Source organism: Triturus cristatus, chromosome 3_2, assembly GCF_964204655.1.
Source record: "Triturus cristatus chromosome 3_2, aTriCri1.1, whole genome shotgun sequence".
In the NCBI taxonomy this organism is placed as follows: domain Eukaryota; kingdom Metazoa; phylum Chordata; class Amphibia; order Caudata; family Salamandridae; genus Triturus; species Triturus cristatus.
Genome location: NC_140584.1, coordinates 1,155,589,093 through 1,155,610,379, shown reverse-complemented (window position 1 = coordinate 1,155,610,379; position 21,287 = coordinate 1,155,589,093). Strand labels below are relative to the sequence as shown.

The 21,287-nt window shown below is 45.9% G+C and overlaps 1 protein-coding gene across 1 annotated transcript in view; it reads left to right on the top strand.

The window, feature by feature from the left end:
• Window positions 1-21,287, top strand: part of SCRN2 (secernin 2) — a 172,681-nt gene that overhangs the window by 105,263 nt on the left and 46,131 nt on the right. The window contains exon 7 of the mRNA XM_085649979.1: window positions 1,363-1,543. Within this exon, the coding sequence (XP_085506105.1) occupies window positions 1,363-1,543 (181 nt within the window). The remainder of the gene's footprint in view (window positions 1-1,362; window positions 1,544-21,287) is intronic.

The following is a 21,287-nucleotide window of genomic DNA, read 5'->3' as shown; positions in this document are numbered from 1 at the left end:
TATGCTCACTTGTTGTATGTGAGCTCTTCTTAGTCTTCTTATATTTTTATTTGTTCACTATTAAAGGAGGAGGATGGTGTTAGTGTGTTTTTCTATCCGTTCATCCTTCTTTCCTCCTTAGTGTGTCTGTTTTCCCTCTCGTGATGTATTTCACCATGCATCCCTGGGTTTATGGACTGTTTTCATCTTTTGTAGTGTGTATGTTTTCCCTCTCGTGATGTATTTCACCATTCATCCCTGGGTTTATGGACTGTTTTTATCTTTTGTACATTTCTGTGTATAGTTGTTTTCATTTTAGTTTGGGTCCTATTCATTTTCAGTGTAAAAGGGAGAGGATGTGTAGTATCAACAGGTCATGTTAATATGTTCCCTTTCATCCTGTAGCTACCTGCTCAGCCAGTGTGAGTGTTCCGCGTAGAATGTTAGTGTGAGTGGAATGCTTGGGTGCCTGTGTGTGTGTGTGTGAGATAGTTGGGAAGATGGGCTGAGCAGCTAGGAGGCTGCTCCTGGTGGTGCTTTTCCAGGTTGCTGTTACTTCTACTTATGGATTTAATAAACTACATAAAATCATCTCGGCTACGTCTATTTCATCACCTGAACATGTGGGGCCAGCCCACTACACATATGCCTTGCAGCTTAAATCTGCATCTTTCTTTCTATGTAGCTGTTTTTAAATATCCTTATCAGAGAGTGTGTCAACTTGCATGCCTATGCGATTTATCTCACTGTTACAGGTGCTTATGTGATTGTATGTGCATGTAGAACTGTTTACGGAGAGACATGGCTGCAGGAAGAAAATAATGACATAGAATGTTCTTCTGGTTATGATCATTGGGAGCATCAGGTTATTGATTAATGAGGGCAGGCTAGGTAAGCAGACATTGGGCTTGCTGGCGGTGTCCAGAATGATGAGTACCTATGCTTCCAATTCTAAAGTCCATTCATTTGCTCTGTCGCTGCACCCAACAGGAGCAGCGGATGAGTGAGGGCCCTGACCCTACTCTAAATCAGCTTCCACCACTGAAATCAAGCTGCTATTGTTCAAACAAGCCCAGTCTTCTGCCAATGATTTGTATTCAACAAAGACCACTGTTTCTGTAAAAATGCCTTTTTTACTTAAAGAAAGTAGTGGGAAATAAATGGGCGTGCCATCTTTGGCAAGCTGCTGGAGCCTCCTATGCCTGTAAATGTGTGGAGATTTGAGTTCTGCCAGTCGCTGGGAGATGGAGGTTCTGTGGGTTTGTCCACTATGAGTGCACCCTGTAGATATGAGAAGACTGCTTGACCGTACAGTCTGTGCCTGTCTTTCTGTCCTGTCAGCTAGTTGAGAACCTGAATGCTGTACTTGTGTTTCATCCACAGATCTGTGTTCAAACCCTTTGTCTTTGTTGACAATGTCACATGTGCCCCCCAGGTAATATCTCCTAACTTTGGGGCAGACGACCCTGCAAGAAAGCTGCCTCGTTTTCAGACAGCAGTCGATCGCCGACACGAGCTGTACAGAGAACATCAAAAAGCTTACGAGGCTATAAAAGGGAGTCAGGTAATATATACAAGTCCTCACTTACAAAACGGTCTATCTAGTGTATGTCTGTACCAACCCGTCCTCACCCTGTATGTCTAGTGCCCCCAGTCTACTCATTGGCGGCTTCAAAGCCTACCTCTTGTTTTCTACATTGTCAGGTGTCGTCCAGTGTTTGCACTTTGCCCGGATTATGTCTCTAGCACTTGACCTCCTGATTAAGGGGAGTACAGAAATCTAAATGTAAATTCACTTTACATTCGCCAGACAGCTTAAAAATTATAAATGAAAACCTCTGGTTTACAAATTGCATAGTGTAGAGTGGACAGATCATTTTTCTTTATTAATTGTCATGTTTGAAGAGTCTTTTTTTTTCTCTTTAAATTAGAATCCAGTTATAAACTGTACTACAAAATATATACAATTGTTTACAAAATCCTAATAAATTCTGCCTCAGGAAAATGTCTCAGTAAGTAACAGTCTTCCATCTAAGACCTATGTATTTGACAAGCACATTTCCACAGTTTATCTTTCAAACCTTTTGGATGAAGTGCCTCAAAATGTTTATCTACCATTTCTTTCTGGTGTTCACTCCTCTTCTAGATTGAACCAGAATTTCAGAGACTTGTTATTTCAGTTGTATGATTTCATCTCTCATTATTGCAAACATTCTTGCTACTGACAACTTTTCATTTTTGTTTCGTATATCTAATTTACACTCTGAGATTCTTGTTTTAACCATCCTGGCTGTTTAACACCCAGACACGTTCAACAGATAGATTATATTGCTTGTTGCAGTTGTTTCATAGTGGTTTACTTTGATTTTGTTTGCTAGTGATGGGGTGTTGTATTTGATAACCTTATTGCGTTGTGCTCATTGTAAACATTGGAATGTGTCTTTCGATTTTTATCTAGTTGTTGTTTTAGTTAAATTTAAAGTTGCATTCCCCTTCAAAATCGACTGTTTAATGTTTTCGAATGGTATAAGTCATTTAAACTTGTCATTTCTCGAATATTCCATTTTCTCGTCATTATCCATATTATTATATTACCATGTCTGGAGTATGGTAAAATAATTTTCTCTCCATTTAGTGCAATGTTTGTGGTCGTTACTGTAGTGTTCTTGTTCTTTCAGTTATCCTTATTGTAAAACAGTAACTTGAGGATATTGTCTTTTGTAGAATTTATTGCATGTTTCTTTTTCTCTTAACTGATATTGTTCACTGTGGTAATAATTCATTTGAGCACAATTAGTTGGCTGTAAGGTAAATTTGCAGTTAATGATTTTTGGATGAAAGTATCCAGCATTCAGTATACTCTTTTTATCTGTTGGCTACATATATAGTTATGTGATGATTTTCTTATGACTAATACTTATTCCACATCCCATTGGCCAGAGTTTAACATAATTTTGATCGTGCCATGGTTTGCATTCAGCAATTCTCTAACTCTTAGTTCCCCTTTGGTGCCACTCCATAACCCTAAGGAGTCATCAGTTTGCCACCATTTTGCTGAGTGATCTTTCATTTGCTGATTGGATATCAGTTTTTGTTTGATATGGTACATGAAGACATTTGCATTCATTGGGACCATGTCGCTGCCCATCACAACTTCGACTATCTGTTAATAGAACTTAATCAGCACACTTGAGCTGGGAATTGTATATAATATAATGAAGTAACTGTATCAGAAACATTCCTTTCTCTTAAAATTCAGGATTTTCTACAATCAGTGTTTCCACTACCCCCTTTCCTCCCTCATGTGGTATGGGACCATATAGGTTGACAACATCATATGTGAATAGTGTACAACCATTAGCGACTGGTCAGTCATCAATATTCAAAAGGATATCTGTTGTATCTTTGATTAGTGAGGGCACCCGTTTCATACCCCATTTCAAATGATCAACCAGATATTTGGCTAGTAGTATAAAGCAGTTCTTAACCTGTGGTCCATGGACCGCTGGGGGTCTGTAATGCCTTCTCGGGAGCCGCAAATGCTTAGAAAATTAAATAATATTAACAGATTTATAGTGTATATAAAACAGAAGCAAACTGTACAAATTGAATTTTTAAAACAGTCTGTAAATGTGAACAAATTTGAATTGGAGGCAAAAAATGTATATAGTATCCTCAGATTGGTTCATGCGGGCAGTGCAAGTGCATCAAACAGAATATCTTATGGACGATGAGTGGCCTCAATTGAATTTAGAAACCTTTCTATTAAGATTGTTTTTTTTATATTTGTGAAGTAACTCAAATATCTTATCATTTGTGTATTTGTATGATAAATGCTTTTTTTGGTATTTATTTTTGAGTATTGTTTTGCTGCTCAAATCATCGAATATGCTTAAGCCAGGGTCCCCGGATTCCAATAGTGATCCAGTTAGGGTCCCCGGGTTACAGTAATGATTGAGTGGGGGTCCTCACAAGTCAAAAGGTTCTGAACTACTGTTAAAGTTGAATTTTCAGTACGCCATACAGTCCTGGGATTAGTCCTTTAGTTGTCTTAGAAATATCCTACTTCATCAATCCATGTACTCTGAGGTCTTTTAATTAAGAGCTCACTCTCTTTCTTGATTTCGGGAGCAGGGTTTTCCAAAAGCATTAGATATTATTTTTCGTGTATCAGCAATGACATGTTTTCCACGTACCATTCTTTGTCCAGAAGGACAACTGTTTTCCACAAGATTGTGATTTTTTGGTAGTTGGTAAATTACTTTCAATTCTGCAGCTTTTTCACAGATCCTAATTATTTTGTTGAAACTGAAGCTTTTTGTGTGGATTTAGGTGTGGACTTAATTAATTCTTCGTATTTATTGTGAGGTTTTTCTAGGAAGAATGCTTTCCATTTCAACTGGCAGATAAACTTATCTTGGGTCTTGCTTCTCTCTGATATATGTACTGTCGCAAGCAGCAGGGTAGGGCACCAGAGATTACCTTGTGCAGCAGGAGCTGGCTGTTGGACCTGATACTCGTCTGGTAGCGTTTTCCTAAACGTTTTGCTTTTCCACCTGGGTTTTGTTGATTCTTTTGTGTGGCCTCCGGGCTCTGGACAAACTCCCACTGTAAATGCAGCATGAAAACACGCGTCCTACCAGTGCTGGGAAGTGGCACGGACTCGATGTTCTTTAACATGGGCCGGTCGGCCATCGCAGACCAGCGTGTGCGCACTGGCATTTATAATGAGTAAACTTATGAGCGGCCTGCCAGTGCAATGCGCTGTGGGTGCGCACCTGTACCTATGGTTCTTGAGATCGCTTGTGCAGCCTACCTTCGCAGGCGTGTGCGCACACCGACCCCTATATATGTTAAACCCGTGTCCAGCCTGCAGTTGTTTACTAATGTGGGCGCACGTGAACCTTTGGTGCTGGGGAAGATGTGTCTGACTTGCCATTGTAGGTAAGTGTGCGCAATAGCGCACATGGCCCAGGTAATGAGGACTACCTGTATGTGTTTTCACTACCTATGAGGCCTGTTCTTCCTCTAAGGTTAACATGGGGGAAGTGGTTGACACTACTTCGGGCAGCAATAGTGGATTGCATTGGAGCAGCATCCATGATCTTTCCTATCGATGGATTTGCTGCGCCAAATCCTTTCCAATGGTAAAGGTGATGTTGGCATAACTCACTTAGAAATGCCACTTATGGAATATGACAGAATGGTCTGGTGCATCATCACGCACCAGCTACAAGTTGCACTGCAATTCAACTTCCATTTAAAAAAGTAAAAAAACAAGAAACCACTATTCGTCCGAGTAATCCACATTTATTCAGTCTTTTCCATTCAATTTCAAAACAGAGGCAGCGTAATTCTGATCATCAAATGCCTGAGAAATGCCCAGCCTTTACCCCAAAACACGGCAGAATTCGCTTTACATTCTGGGACCATGCTGTTATAAAAACCCAATGCATTAAGGGCCAGGGGCCCTTCCTCGGGGGTAGCTGTAACGTGAAAGAAAGCCCATCAGAATTGTAGAGAATCCTGTGCTTCAAAAGTGCCTACAACAACCGTCATGCACTTCACCTCATTAATCAAACGTGTGGAGTGCTCAACGTGTGAAAATCCATGCTTACAAAAACGATTGCGCGCTACATGTGAAAAACGAGCTAAAATAAAGACATCTGTTGTGTATTAAACTAAAACATATGCTACAACTTGAACTCACAATAACCCTCGTGCACTGAGCCTAACACCAGCGTGCTACGTGCTTAGTATAAAAGAATCCATGCTTACGAAAATAAATAATATCCTAAATGTGAAAGAAAGAAACATAAGGTATTTCTAAAACCCGTGCCAAACCAAACTTTGTGAACAAACTTAATGATCAACTCACATGGTCACCGATATGCAATCTCTCGTCACGGTGTTTCCACGCTGTAATCAGGTGTGTTGTAGTTCGTGAAACCAACAAGGATGTGAGTGAGAAAAAATGCTCGTTTTTAAACCCATCGTGAACACTCCAGAGGCAACCAATCAAGTTAAAAGCCTCCCTCAATAGCTAACCAAAGAAGTAAACATAAAGAAAATACATAAAACGTATACACATACAACAACGGCTCATTCCCAACACATTCCTACAAAAGAAGAAAAATTAATTGATGCTAACGAGTAGACTGTAAATATAATCAAAATTAATATCCTAACAAAAATAGAATATATATGAATTGGTGAAAGTTTACAGTCTTCTACGTCAGATGATTTGTCCAACATTTCTTTCTGATAAGAGTTCATGAAACCTCATGTTCCCAGGGAGCCTGTGTTTTGAAATGGAATGGAAAAGATTGAATAAATGTGGATTACTTGAACGAATAGTGGTTTCTTGTTTTGTGACTTTTTTAAATGGAAGTCGAATGGCAGTGCAGCTTGAAGCTGGTGCGTGACGATGCACAAGACAATTCTATCATATACACAGGCTATTGGGACTTAGCACTCTTCTGGTCTGCACGCAAACATGGATCTTGAACATTTTTTCTACATTGCATACCTTGAGCTGAACTGGAGTGCATTCCAACTCTGTTTTACTTATGGAACATGGGCATTTCTGTACTATCAGAGTCTCGTGTTCCATTGTTCCTGGCTCCAGTGGACACCAGAGGTTGGGGGAGCACATCTGTGCATTCCACAGCAACAGCCATAAACCATGGGCATACAATGGGAACAACTGTGAACAACAGACCTCTGCCATTTGTGGGTCGGGTGAAATAGATAGGAGATCAAGGTTTTTGACACTTGGCCTCCTGGCCCGGATCATGGCCCGCTAAAGATTAAAAACTACATTTCACGGCCCCATGGCAGACAGACCTACAATTTAGGGTAGACATTTGTGGTGAAAGGGAAAACCCTACTCCACCCCCTAACCTCATCCTGATTTGGGATCTGAAGTGTCTGGTGTGATTCATACCAACACGCACCCAACGCTGTGCCCAGATTGCCTGGGCACGATCCTTATCATTGTGTACCTGTTGGGGTGCCTAATGCTATCGAGAGGCTCCCCTGTGTTACTCTCCATTCATCGGTTGTTCCCTTTTAGCCCCTCATGGAGGTGGACCAAGAGCCCTCTCCTCACCTGGGCCCTCCTGAAGACATCTTGGCGCCAGGTAGTAGCAAGAGAGATTGACTGGGTTGCAAGAACGCTTACAAGACAGTTTGGAAGCGGGTCAAGAGACTGCGCGACTCCTTTGTGTTTTGAGTCCTGTTTGGGAACTTCTCGAGTGGCTGCCAAACTCCCATTGTCTACCTCTTAATTAAACTTGCTGCATATTCCAACTTGCTTCCCGAGGACCCAGACTAAGTGACTTTGGCCGCGTGCAGTCTTGTGTCTGGGAGGTGGGGTTGGTTATTCACTATCCAGGGGTATAGGACAATTGGGGTGAACTTGAGGGTTGGGGGAGGCTGAGGCCATGGAGTCTGCAGAGTGCGTTATCCATTGACCTGCTGGGTACCAGTGGCACCGCATTAGGGTGCCGAGTGCGTATGTATGCAAGAGCGTTCCGTAAGGAGTTTGCTGGTTTTCTGTCTCACCATAGAGCGGTGCAGTGTGAGTGTGGGAGTGTGAGTGATAGTGTGCGGACCGCCTATGACTCATAACACTGGCCAGCGGTGCAGCATTATATGCTGATTTTGTACCAAAAGCACAATACATTTGACATTGTGGCTCTTGCCCCTGGTGCTGTTAAAAGGGTTCTTGTTTCATGTATGTACATATTGTTGATATCATTGTGACCGGGGGTGTACCATCTAACTCTGTGGAACTGTATTATAGGTTTAATGAGCAACTACGGTAGGTAAGGTCCTATCCTAAGTTATAACCCTACTGTCACTTGCGGCAGGTTTAAATGAGATGTAAATGAGAGACTGAATATGTATGTGGATGCATGTTTGGTGATTATAGATGTAATATGTGATATCGTACATTATGTGATGTTTTACTGTATGTGTGGAAACGTTTCATGTTGGAAACGCTGCCTTCAGGGTGGTTGGAGGTTGAGTGAACAAGGCTAGATGGTTAGGATAGGCACTCAGGTTAAGGCCATACCATAACTTGTTAATTTCACTTCTCTCTAGTTTGGGATTGTACATATATTACCGCTGCCAACTAAAACCCCCCTTTAACTTGAATTTTGTAAATAAATCGTTTTTTTATTCTGTTTTATTTTTTTACATTCCCTGCTCTTGTAATTTTGAAGCGAATAGGGTGTTGAGATACCTGTCTCAGGTCTCCTTTACGTTAATTACACCCTTGGGTGAATGCGGACAAAAACAGAATTACAGCTGGCCAGCTGTTCCGTTAGTATCTTGGAGACATGTGATTAGGGTAGTGGTTACCTGACCAGGACCTCATTGTGCTGCAAAATACAGTGGCCAAAAGGGGACATGGGCATTTACTACATGCCCTGGCAAAATAGTAACTATTGTAAAGAGGGTGGTTGGGCAGCTGGTTTTAACTCCCTCCCCCTTCTTCTTCAGACATAGAATGTATTTCGCCATCCCTACCTTGTTCAAGTGTGAAGATTTTGTATATTGCCCCCACCTTGCATAAGGACTGGAGGGCATATTTTGTTCTACCTCTTGCCTTGCCCCAGTGTGTGCATGTAAGCCACTCCACCTTGACTGAACGTTGTGATTGTTATTGCTAAACCCCAGTCTTTCCAAAGTGTGAGAGGAGCATCTTTGTTTGCCTCGTGTTTTGCACAAAGGCCAAAATATTTAGGCCCTGATTACGAATCTGCTGGTCCACAGAATGTGGACCAGCCACAGCCCTGCAGCAGCCGCCAGGGTACCGCAGTTCCCTGACGGTGTTGCAACAGGCGGCAGCAAAATGCGTTCCCGTCAAGGATATTACAAGTTTCCTCTCTGCCACGGTTTACATGGCGGGGACTAAACTAAGGGGGGGGGTCTTATGGCCCACTTTTGCCTCATACCCTGTGGCATTCCTATTGTGGTGTCCATTTTCAGGGCACCGTCGCACCAACGTCTAAAACAAAGCCTGCCAGACATGAGGTAACTCCAAATCTGGCTGGTGGTCTGACCACGCTTTGGCGGCAGCGCAGACCTGGCGTCGCACAGCCAAACTCGTTATCTGGCCCGTGGTGTCATTCCCTATCTGTTAGTGTCTGTCTTTACCACCACACCTAGGCATAAGGCACAGAGGTATTTATGTGGTCACCACCATAACCAAGGGCTTTGAGAGTTTGTTTGCCCTTCCTTGCTAAAGAGTGGGGGAGATATTTATTTGCCCTGCTTTGCAAAAGGTTAGGGGCTATGTTTCATCTGAGCGCGCTCCTGGGCTGCCGCGCACAGTGTAATTTTCACCGCGCTGGGGGCCTTAAGGAACGCGCAAAACAAAGGAATCTCCTGCTCACAGGAGAAACGCTCCTGATGGCTTGCCTAGAGTAAGTGTGATATTTCTCTTCCTGAAGGTGCGACTCCCACGCCCCACTATTTCCATTTGCAGAAGAAACCCAAGTAACAAACTGTTTTTGAAACGGCAATAGCAGACGAGATTTACACACTTTGCAAGCATGTTTGTGCGGGTACTACAATTTTTATAATAAAAGCATAAACTTTTATTTGCATGCTTGTATTTAAAAGATGTTGCTACTGCAAAAGCCTCAGCTGTTATAAGAAAATAGTGCCATGTTCAAACTTTAATTAGGGAGGTAGAGAAATGCCGAGCTGGAAAAGAAATTGGATCGGTTGAAAATTACTGACATAAAATAATCTGCATCCCAGACATGCTTTTCTACACCTCTAGGAAAAGAAAAGCAGATACAGAGCGGCTCTAAAGAAATATAAGACCGCCCTGACCAACACTAAATCTGCTTTCTTTGCTAGCAAAATTGAGTCCTCCGCTAATGCTCCCAGGGAGATATTTAGAATAGTAAAGTCGTTGATGAAAGTTCCCGACCCGCGGCCTGATTCGGACGAAGCAGGCAGCCGATGTGAAGAATTGGCGACTTTTTTCAGCACTAAGATTAAAAAGATCATTGATACGCTTCCTCCAATATCCTCAATCGACTTTCAAGTGTCACCTGCTATTCAGTATCAATTGGATCATCCCAGGCTCTCCTCCTTCTCTCCTCTTAGGGAGGATCTTCTGCCTACTTTGCTGAATGCTATAAAGAGTGGCTCCCCGCGCGATCCTGCCCCGATGAGTATTTTAAATGCAGCTTTGCCCACCATCAGCAAATCAATTGTGAACATGGTGAATGCTTCCATGGAGTCAGCTGTGGTGCCTAGAGAATGGAAGATAGCGATGGTCAGGGCCTTGCTGAAAAAACCCAGTTTGGATCCAGGGGACTTTTCCAACTACCGCCCTATTTCCCTACTTCCGGGCATCAGTAAATTGACTGAGAAATTTGTCAATATGCAATTAGCTTCCTTCCTGGAAACAAATAATTTGCTTCATCCATCGCAAACTGGGTTCAGGAAAGGACAGGGAACGGAAACAGCCTTGTTGAGGGTGGTGGAAGAGGCCAGGAGGATTCTGGATGCTCGTGGCAGCGCAGCCATTATCCTCCTGGACCTCAGCGCCGCCTTCGACACGGTCAACCATCATATTCTGGTTTCCCGTCTCAGCAATATGGGAATCACGGGCAAGGCTCTTAAGTGGATGGAATCCTTCCTTGGGGACAGATTCTTTAGGGTCTTTGAGGATGACTATTGCTCTGGTCCGGTTCCATTGCAGTGTGGGGTTCCGCAGGGGTCTTCCCTTAGTCCCACATTGTTAAATGTGTATATGGCTCCTCTGGCGGAAATAGTGCCCCCTTTCGGGGTCCAGTTGGTGAGTTACGCTGACGACACCCAGCTGGTGTTTTCCCTGAATCAGTTTAGACAGTCGCCGCTGTTGCTGCGCAACTGTTTAGAAGCTGTGGCGTGTTGGATGGACCAGTCCCATCTCAGATTGAATGGCGGAAAAACAGAGTTGCTGTTGCTGGGACGACAGGCCAGTTTTGATAATGTGATCTTCTGGCCTTCATGTATGGGGCCGGGCCCTATTCCTAAATCAGAAATTAAAAGCCTGGGGCTCTGGCTTGATGCTGAACTAACGTTTAGAACTCAGGCTAGAAATATTACTGCTACCTGCTTTGGGCTTTTAAAAACCATGCGAAAAATCCTCCCACAACTGCCGGAAAAGGCCAGAAAAATCCTAATACAATCTTTGATTTTATCTAGGATAGATTATGGGAATGCCATCTATTTAGGAGCGCCAGCCTCCATGACTAAACGACTTCAAGTCGTTCAGAATGCGGCGGCAAGACTTCTAATGGGTGTCAACCACCGCACATCAGCTAAACCCGCTCTCAAAACTCTTCACTGGCTTCCGGTGAAAGAGCGGGTCCTTTTTAAATCATTGTGTATGGCACATAAAATCCTCCATGGGAAAGGCCCTCCCATCTTGGAAAATTTGGTCATTCCCTACAAATCCTCCCTAAATCTTCGCTCCAATGATCAGAACTTGGCAGTGGTCCCTCGAATTAATAGATCTCGATCTGGTGGCCGTCTCTTTTCATTAAATGCATCCAAACTTTGGAACTCTCTTCCTCTGGTCCTTCGCCAGGAGCCTTGCCTACTTGTGTTTCGGCAGAAGTTGAAAACTTGGCTCTTTCCGAGGACTTAGAGTCGCGCTTCTGGACTAGTCAATGGCATTCTTACTGTCCTTGGGTTACCCTTTGTTGAGCGCTGGGATGCTTTCGAGTAGCCATGCGCTATATAAGATTCTCTTCAATTCAATTCAATTCAATAGGAAGGACATTTCACTACTTACATTTTTAAGGTAAATAAGATAATAATAAACCAACTCTATTGAAAAGTTTTCCATATTACATTCTTCCCTGTGTGCACATTTGAAAGCCGCTTTCCTGTTCTTTTACACACGTGTGATTTCTCCAAATTGCTCTTAATTATACAGTTCCTGTCTGTGACTGGCAGGCGTAAAGCAGTTCGGAAAACCAAATCACATAAAACAAATACTCAAAAGACAGCAATACCATGATTGCTGAACAGGAGCAGAAGTAAATCTAAGCTGTAGTTAAAAAAAAAAACCCCTAAGGAAAATGAAGTGACCAGATTATGTGTACCACTGAGTTGAGTAATAAGCATTTGTAATATGGCACCAACAAACCCTTGGATAAACGTGTATTTCACAAATACATGTAATAATTCCCTATCTGGTACACATTTCTCCCAAATATTGGCATACAGTCTGATGTGCTTTGAACCTGCATTCTCTCCATACCTTTTTCCCACAATTTTCTTTGCTTCTCCCGCTTCATGGCGGATACCATGCTTGATGCAGACAGCACTGCGTTATATTTTAGGGCTCCTTGGTAACAGAGTGACGTTGGTCTAGGATTGGGATTCTGCACTGGACTAAAGTGACGATGCTGAAGGAGTGGTGGGTCCTCTCTGCACAATCAGGATGCAAGGGTGGCAGAATTCCAATTATATCAGAAGTCCAAAAATTAAAAGGGGATGGGCTAGATTCAGCTTTGCAAATTCAGAGTGTTGCCGGTAAGGAGGTCTTAGAGGGAGTCCTAAATTCCTAAATTGTTTTATACCAAAGCAAATGATTGCCATGTGTGCAGCACTACTCCGAGAAGCCACATTAGTAATTCAAAGCACCTATTTCTTTACAGTGCAATGTAGAAAAACATACATTTTTAAAAGACCAGGAACACCAGTGTTGATTACACGAGTGTGCAGTCCAGTTAACTGACATGTTTTACCTTTGTATATGTTTCAGTGTAAATGTTAGTGGGGTGCTAACACCACTAAGGGGTTCTGCGGCTTCCGGCCTAGGCTGCTCTCTCCAAATTCATTCACGCCTACTTTTGAGCAGTGCTTGAACTGAAATCACATAGGCATTACTATTTCATGTCATCTCTTTCTATGTCTCATCAGATCAGGCAGTTTTTAATCTGATGGGACTACGTGTGTAACCCGAAAAAGACCCTCCGCTTTCGGTGCAGCACATGATGAATAAGCCTGCCACTGGTGGGGCACAAATCATACAATATGCTGGAGCAGCTAGGGATTAATCAGAATCTGAGAAACACACCTTTAATCTACCCTGAAATGGGCTTCAGAGTTATCATAATGTAACAATTTACGCTTTACAAAACACCCCAAAAAATAAAAGCAAAAAATAGGCACATGCTCCACATATTTACTTAGTATTGTATTGTGCTGTGCACTGCTAATTCATTGTTGTGGGGGTAGTTCTTAAACTGCTGAGCTAGGAAGACACTCTTTTCATGCCCAGCAGTCTCTCTCAATAAATACTGTTTCAATCCAGTTATTTTTCTGTCAACTGCTGTCTTTCCTGGTCATCCACTCTAGGCAGCATTTTCTGCGTCCCATGGTCACAGCTATATCAGATCTTGTTCCCTTCCTCTCACTGCTACTTCCCTGGCACCGTTTCTTTCGTTGTAGTCTCATTCTCTTAGTGCAACAGTCTCTTTCAATTAAGGTTCTCTTATCTAGCAGTGGCTCCTGTATAAGGGCACAGGGGCTGTGCCCCCACTCCATTTATGGCTTCGTAATAGAAGCTTGTTTAAATAAACAGCAGTAAAATGAAGGACCGAAAAGTAGGAATTGTTTGGCATTTTTAAAGGCCTTCTGCGCCTGTGTGGGCATGTGCCTGATTGAGCCCTGCTAGGGCTTACCCACGCACAGCCCTTGTCTTTTCGCAAAGCGCTGTCACGTCAGTCTCATTTGCCCACCTTCCCCTAGAGCGCTGCTTGAAAAACAGGCCTTGGGCGTTTTCTTTTTAAGCCCGGGCTGTTCAAATCTGCATGCCACCAGGGCCGGACTGGCCGTAGCGGGTACCGGGTCAATCCCCCGGTGCGCCGCATGGGTGGGGGCCAGTTTTGCTACAGGGCCGTTTTTGCAGCATGGCTGTAAAAGCGGCCCAGTAACAAAATCGGCCGAAAACCGGCCCTGGCATAGAGCTGGGCGGCACCCCCAAGCTCCGGAGGTGGGGGGGGGGGTTCGAGCACTTTGCCAGGGCCGGTTTTGGTTCCCAGTCCGGCCCTGCATGCCACTCAGCGGGAGTTACTCCACCCTTTGCCATCTCCCCACAGGGTAAGGTGTGGCCCACAAGCTTCACAGACCACATCCACCCTGTGTGTGATGGGAAAGGGTGGGCTTAGGAAGCACGCGAAAGACGCCACAGACAAATATTTCATCGGTCTGTGGTGTCAGGTCACCTTTTATTTAGTGTATTTCAAGCCCGAAACGGAGCCCCTTTTATAATCAGTACGAGCAGACACAAGAATCCCAGATTTGATCGTGCTGACGTGAGTTGACCTTTTTCAGCAACATGACCAAATAAGCAGCGGCTTCTAAAACAACTGCATTCCCCTTCTAACTGCTGCTCTCTCTCCTGTGAAGCAACAATGGGGTCCGCGTTAAACTCTATCCTGCCACTGCTACATGTGGTTGTTTTTATCTCCAGTGCAGCTTTTCTATGTTTATTGTTTGGACAGTTGGACATCTGGATTGAATCTGCTGGGAAAATAAAACCAGCCCTAGCAGAGCCACTAAGTGTACCTGGTCACTCAATGAGTGATGCGTTTCGCGTGTTTCTGTAAATGGGCGAGGTATTGAATGTACAGGGTTGACCGAGTGGGCAGGTGAATGTGATGACTGGTTATTGAATTGGGTGAATGATAGGCGAAGCTTGATGTGCATGGATGAATATGAGTGGGTAGGTTATTTATGTAAGGTGGGTGGAAGTGAATGAATTGTTGAATGTGAATAGGTTAGTGTGTAAAGTGTGTAGGTTAGTGAATGATCTTGAGTGGTTGAGTAAGTAACTGAGCTGATGACTAGGCATGATAAGGTGGGTTGACGAAAGGTCATTAAAACACCATGAATTGACTGATATAAACCTGCTGCCTACAATAATATATTTTTATAAATGAAAGTACAACAGTGACTGGGTGAGGCAGAGTGAATTAGGGAAATGAGTGGTGTGGTGGATAAGAATTCTTGATTGAGTATGTGAATGAGTCCAAGTAAGAGGGTGAATGGCAGAATGGGTGAGTTTGTGGATGGTTCTGTGGAAGAATGAGAGTGTATGGGTGGAGAGATGAATGTGCATTCATGAGATTTTGTGTGAAGCATAAGCGGGTAATACTGGTGAAGGTTTGAAGGGAATCTAGTGAGTCGCAGGAATCTTGCCTCTTAACTGATTCTGAAGGCTCATTGGACTTCTGTATTCACGAAGATGTCTGACAAGGCTAATGATCTGTATTTGACTCTATTGTTTGAACTTCAGCTCCCCACTCAGTCTTTCATCCTCTTAAGGTCAATAAAAAGAAGACTACTGTGTTGGGTGAAAATGAATATCTGTGTTTACATTCCTGGCCCACAACTCTTTGCAGTCACCAGCCGCCACTGCTCTTATCTTCAGTTGCCCCATCACTGCAGTCTACTTTGACAATTATACACTCTGGGCAGGCTCTTTTCTTCTCTGCACAGCTCTCTTGGCCCCAATTCCTTCTTCTGCCGGTGTCCAACCAGGGATCCCCCTCCCTGCACAGTTTCTTTTTTTGTAATGTTATCTTCACATAGTTTGCTAGGTTTGCTTCTAATTACCTGCTTGCCTCACTGATGGTGTCCTCATTACTGCCCATAATATAAAAGATGCTCTATACTTTCACTTACAAGGATTGCATTGTTTTCTCTTAATTCCAAATCTCCTGCACCCATTTATCAATCAATCAAATAATTTGTAAAGCGCACTTCTTACCCGTGAAGGTTTCAAGGTGCTGAGGGGGGATGGGGGTGCGGGAGGGGGGGGGTGCTGCTGCTACTGGTTGAAGAGCTGGGTCTTGAGTTGTCTTTTGAAGGTCAGCAGGTCTTCGATTTGTCGTAGGTTGAGGGGGAGGGTGTTCCAGGTCTTGGCGGCGCGTTGGGAGAAGGACCTGCCTCCGGATGTGGTTCTGCGGATGCACAGGACCAAATAAGCCAGGGCGTGGTCAGCGGAGCGGAGTTTCCTGTTGGGTACTTTGAAGGAGAGTCGACTGTTGAGATAGGCTGGGCCAGTTTTGTGGAGTGCCTTGTGTGCGTGGACCAGGAGCTTGAAAGAGATTCTTCTGTCGACGGGGAGCCAGTGCAGGTTCCTCAGGTGGGGGGGTGATGTGGTCACGGCGCGGGACGTCGAGGATTAGGCGTGTCGATGCGTTCTGGATTCTTTGCAGTCTGTTGATGAGCTTGGACGAGGCTCCGGCGAAGAGGGCGTTTCCGTAGTCGCGTCTGCTGCTGACTAGGGCCTAGGTGACTGTTTTCCTCGTGTTTGTCGGAATCCATCTGTAGATCTTGCGGAGCATGCAGAGGGTGTTGAAGCAGGTGGAGGAGACTGCATTGACTTGTTTGGTCATGGTGAGTTTTGAGTCGAGGATGACTCCCAGGTTGTGTGCGTGGTTGGTAGGGGCCGAGGGTGTCCCCAGTGCTGCGGGCCACCAGGAGTCGTCCGATGCTGAGGGGTTGGACCCGAGGATGAGGATCTCCGTCTTGTCTGAGTTCAGCTTAAGACTGCTTTCCTTCATCCAGTCGGCGACGGCCTTCATTCCCTGGTGGAGGTTGGATTTGGCGGGGTGAGAGGGTCCTTGGTGAGGGAGAGGATCAGCTGTGTGTCGTCGGCGTAGGAGCTCATGTTGAGGTCGTGCTGTCGGGCGATGTGTGCTAGTGGTGCCATGTAGACATTGAACAGCGTCGGGCTGACGGAGGATCCCTGTGGGACGCCGCAGATGATCTCGGAGGCTTCGGATCGGAACGGGGGGAGGTGGACTTTCTGAGTTCTGCGGGTGAGGAAGAAGGTGGTCCAGTCCAAGGCCTTGTCACAGATCCCTGCGTCGTGGAGGCGCGTGCGTAGTGTGCGGTGGCAGACGGTGTCGAAGGCGGCGGAGAGATCCAGGAGGATGAGGGCCGCCGTCTCGCCGTTGTCTAGCAGGATCCTGATGTCTGTGGCAGCGATGAGGGCTGTCTCGGTGCTGTGGTTGCTGCGGAATCCTGATTGGGAGGGGTCCAGGATTTTGTTGTATTCTAGGTGACGAGCGAGCTGGATGTTAACTATCTTCTCGATGACCTTTGCTGGGAACGGAAGCAGGGAGATGGGCCGGACGTTCTTGAGGTCGCTCGGATCCGCCTTGGGTTTCTTCAGTAGGGCGTTGATCTCTGCGTGCTTCCAGTTCTCAGGGAAGGTAGCGGTTTCGAAGTAGAGGTTGATAATGTTGCGCAGGTGGGGCCGATGGACCTGCCGGCTTTGTTGAAGATGTGGTGTGGGAGAGGGTCGGATAGGAATCCGGAGTGGATTGTGCCCATGGTCTTGATTGTGTCCTCGATGCTCACGTTGGCCCAGGTTGTCAGGGAGTCGTGGTTGGTGTGGTGCGGTGGGTCCGGTGTGTCAAGGCCTGTAGGGGTCGTCCGGGGGTTGAAGCTGTCATGGATGTCGGTGATCTTGCGGTGAAAGAAGGTGGTGAGGGAGTCGCGCAGGGCTTGCGATGGCGGGATGTCGTTGGTGCTGTTGTGTGCGTTGTTGTCAAGGCGGTCTGAGAAGGAGGTCCTTTTGGCGTTCCTGATGAGGTGGTGGTGGTTGCGGATGGCGTCTTTGTGGGCAGCGCGGCTGTCCGGTGTCTTGTCTCTGTGCCATATGTTCTCCAATTCCCGGCAGGTGCGCTTTTAAGCGAGAAATTCCGGGGTGAACCAGCTGGCTCTTTTGCTGGTGTCTCTGTTTGTGTGCTTTTTCAGCGGGTCTAGGGTGTTGGCACATCCAGCGTCAGAGGGTGAGTGCACCATCGTCGGGGTTGGTGGGGTTGGTCGGTGGGTTGAGTGCGAGGCTTATCTGTAGTTGTTTTTCAGTCACTTTGCCCAGCAGCGGCGGGGGATCTGAAGGGTGCGGTGGTGTGTGAGGGGTTTTCAGAAGGAGAAGTGGATGCAGTGGTGGTCTGTCCAGGTGAGTTTAGAGGCGTGGCTGAAGGCGATGTGGGGGCTTGAGGAGAAGATGGCATCGCGGTCTCTGCGGGTGATCTTGTACCCGTCAGGGATGGCTATGGCGATGTCTGGAGAGGAGGCTTCGTTCATCCAGGTCTCGGTCAGGAAGGCAACGTCCGGGGATGCGGTGTCGAGTAGGTCCCAGAGCTCGACGGCGTGTTTGTGTGCGGAGCGGGTGTTGATCAGGATGCATCTGAGCTGGTTGGGATCCGTCGTTGCGGGTGTCTCGGCGCCTTCGAGGCAGGAGAAGCTGCAGTTCTGACAGGCGAAGGGACCGTGTGTGCGCTTCGGTGCGGCCTTGCAGCAGGTGTGGGTTCTTCCTGGGTTGAGAGCGACGAGGGTGTTGGCATTGTAGCGGAGGCGGTCTTCATGGCTGGTGCGGGGGGCAGGTGTTCTGGCGCTGGGCGCAGTCCAGGCGCGGACGGGCGCAGATGGGCTTGCCTTAGGCGCGCCTTCAGCGCGCCAGCGGCACGGCCGCACAGCGGCTGCCATATATGGGGAGGCGGGGAGGGAGGAGCAGCTGGGAGGCGTGTGCCAGGTGCAGCGAAAGGGCGCGGAGGGGGCGGGGCCACAGGTGAAGCAGCGGCGGGGACGGGGGAAGGAGACAGGCAAGGGGCACGGAATCAAGAAAAGGGGGCACACAAGTCAGCAAATAGGGCACAGAATCAAAGGGGGCACAGAAGTCAGCAAGGGGTACAGAATCAAAAGGGGGCACAGAAGCTAGCAAGGGGTACAGAATCAAAAGGGGGCACAGAAGCAAAGCGGCGAGCGGGGGCCAGGGGGGCACAGAAGAGGAGCGGGCAGACAGTTACAGGCACAACAGAGCGGATACAAACCTAAGGCCACCACTGGCCACCAGGGATGAGGCGCAGGTGGAAGCCTGCGGGTGGTGGAGGGCCTCGACTTCAACGGCGGCAGTAGTCGACAGCGGGGTGCAGGCGGAGCTGCAGTGGGGGGGGGGGGGCGACCTACCAGGTAAGGTCAAGGGTCGCTTTAAGTCTAACAAGAATGGAGAAAGGGGTGAGATTGAATTCTCCTTGGCAGCTCTCCTCCTACTCCGACAGGTTGGGCTTTGCAGGAGTCATTATGTTTCTAGTCCTCCCCAATGTCCCTGACATGGTGCATGGTGAGTTGTATGCCTCTGTTAGTACAGGGATATGGGTGTGTCTGCATTAGTGTAGGGTGAGAGTTGTTCCTTTGCATAACCGAGCAGTGTGCATGTTGAGGTAAAGATGAGCAGTATACCAGCTCGAGTGTAGGGTGAGGGATGTAGCTTTGTGAATTTACAGTGAGTGCAGGGTTAGTAATGTGTATAGTACATGCTGTAAGGAGTGAGAGTCATCAGAAGTGCATAGTGAAGTGATTGGATAAGTGCAAGGTAAACTGTGTGAATGTAGCGCCAGCAGTGCGCCTGTGTGAGAATGAGGAAGTGTTCAGTCTGTGCAGGGCGAGCAAAGCGTATTTTGAGTGCAGGTTGAATAGTATGTATTGTGAGTGCACTGTTGGGGTGTGGCTTTATGGCTAAGTTGCTTGCCTGAATGAGTGCAGTGAGAGTAATGTGAGGGAGAGTGAGTGATGTGCATAGGGAGATCAAGGTGATTGCTTACAGAGTTTAGACTGAGTGGTGTGTGAATGTATTGTGACTTGTGTCAGTGTGAGTGTGGAATAAGCAGTATGTCAGAGTGTGTGTACAGTGAATAATGTGCTTGAATGCAGAATGTCTGTGCGTTTATGAGTGCATTTGAATACTGGGTAAGCATAGTGCCTGAATGTTGGGTGAGCAATGTGTCTGGGTGAGTGCAGGGTAAGCTGTGAGTCTTTATAAGTCTAGGATGAGGAGTGTGCTGTGTGAGTGCAGGGTGAGTATGTGCCTGAGGGCAAGATTTTAGCTGTATTGTGCTTTCAAGGAACTCTTGAACTTTTAAATGTTTAAGGAGATGTCCTTTATAATCTCACTAGAAATTAGTAAAAATTTTACTAATATCACTCAGTTGCGCACACAAACAAGATAGGGGCTGTATTTTTCCTCATTTCCAACTTGCAATTGGGTGGTTTTAGTTATCTCCCATATGGGTCTCCCCACAGAGTCCCAAGATGGGTGATGGGGCACTGTGATGGATTGTTTTATCTCTCTTAATGTCCATGCACATCAAGAGAAATAAAAGAAAATATTGCTATTTAAATAGTGTTTTTTTAAAGAAAGGGCAAATTCATTAAAAATGGGTGATTTCTTGTTAAAAAGTGGACAGCAGTGTTGTTTTGGAATGCCCTCTCCTGCCATTTTCAAAGTTGAGGTTTTACAAATTTCAGATTTTAATAAAATGAGAAGATAACATGCTGGTGCTCTCGTTGAGTGATCGACCAAGCTGACCAGCCTGGGAAGGTGGTTGAGGGTCCACTGGCCACCATTGATCCTTGTGCACTCTGGTGCTTCCAGTGGGAGCAAGATTGGGTTAGGAGTGCAAGATCCTGGGGAGAAGTGGTGTCAGAGTCCTTCACTGGACAATTATCCTTCTGCCAGAGCAGCGATGGATGAAGGTTTGCTAGAGTCATAAACAGAAGGATGGGATGGATAGAACAAAGCAGAGTTTTTCCCTACAGTCATGTATCTTACTTTCCAGCACTAACCTAGAGGAACATGTGCAGCACTTGGGCAATCTCTGCTAATCTAACATTGTGATGGTCATGGGGTTGTTTCCATTTGATGATAGTTACAACTCCTTGAGGTGTACCTTCACCAGGACCTTATTCCCATTGGAGACCTTCCTCTTGGAATAATGAAGCCATTGAGAAAAAGAGTGGTCAATCCAGAGCCATGGCACTTTTCACCCTAAAACGAGATGTTATTTTATGTTGTAAATGTTATAAAGTGCGCGGCTGCCCCAGCAAAGGGGCTCCCCAGCGCTAGACACAACTGTCAAAGGCAGAGCAGGTGAACGCATAAACAATTATATGGAGAAGAGGTAGGTTTTTATGGCTTTGCGGAAAGATGCGTGGCTTTGAATACTTCTGATGCTCACAGGGAGGGAGTTCCTCTACTCTTTTTGCCCCAAGATAAAGAGAGCTTGCATAATCCAACCTGGATAGAATGGTGGCCTGGATGATCACCTGTCAGATATTAGGATCAGACAAGCCCAGCAAGGGTTTAAGTCCACGTAAGAACCCAAAACAGACTCCGGCAACCGCTTTCGTTTGAGCCTGAAAGGTTAGGGCGGTGTCTAGCCATACTGAAAGAATTTGAACTGTCTGCTTCAGGACAGGCG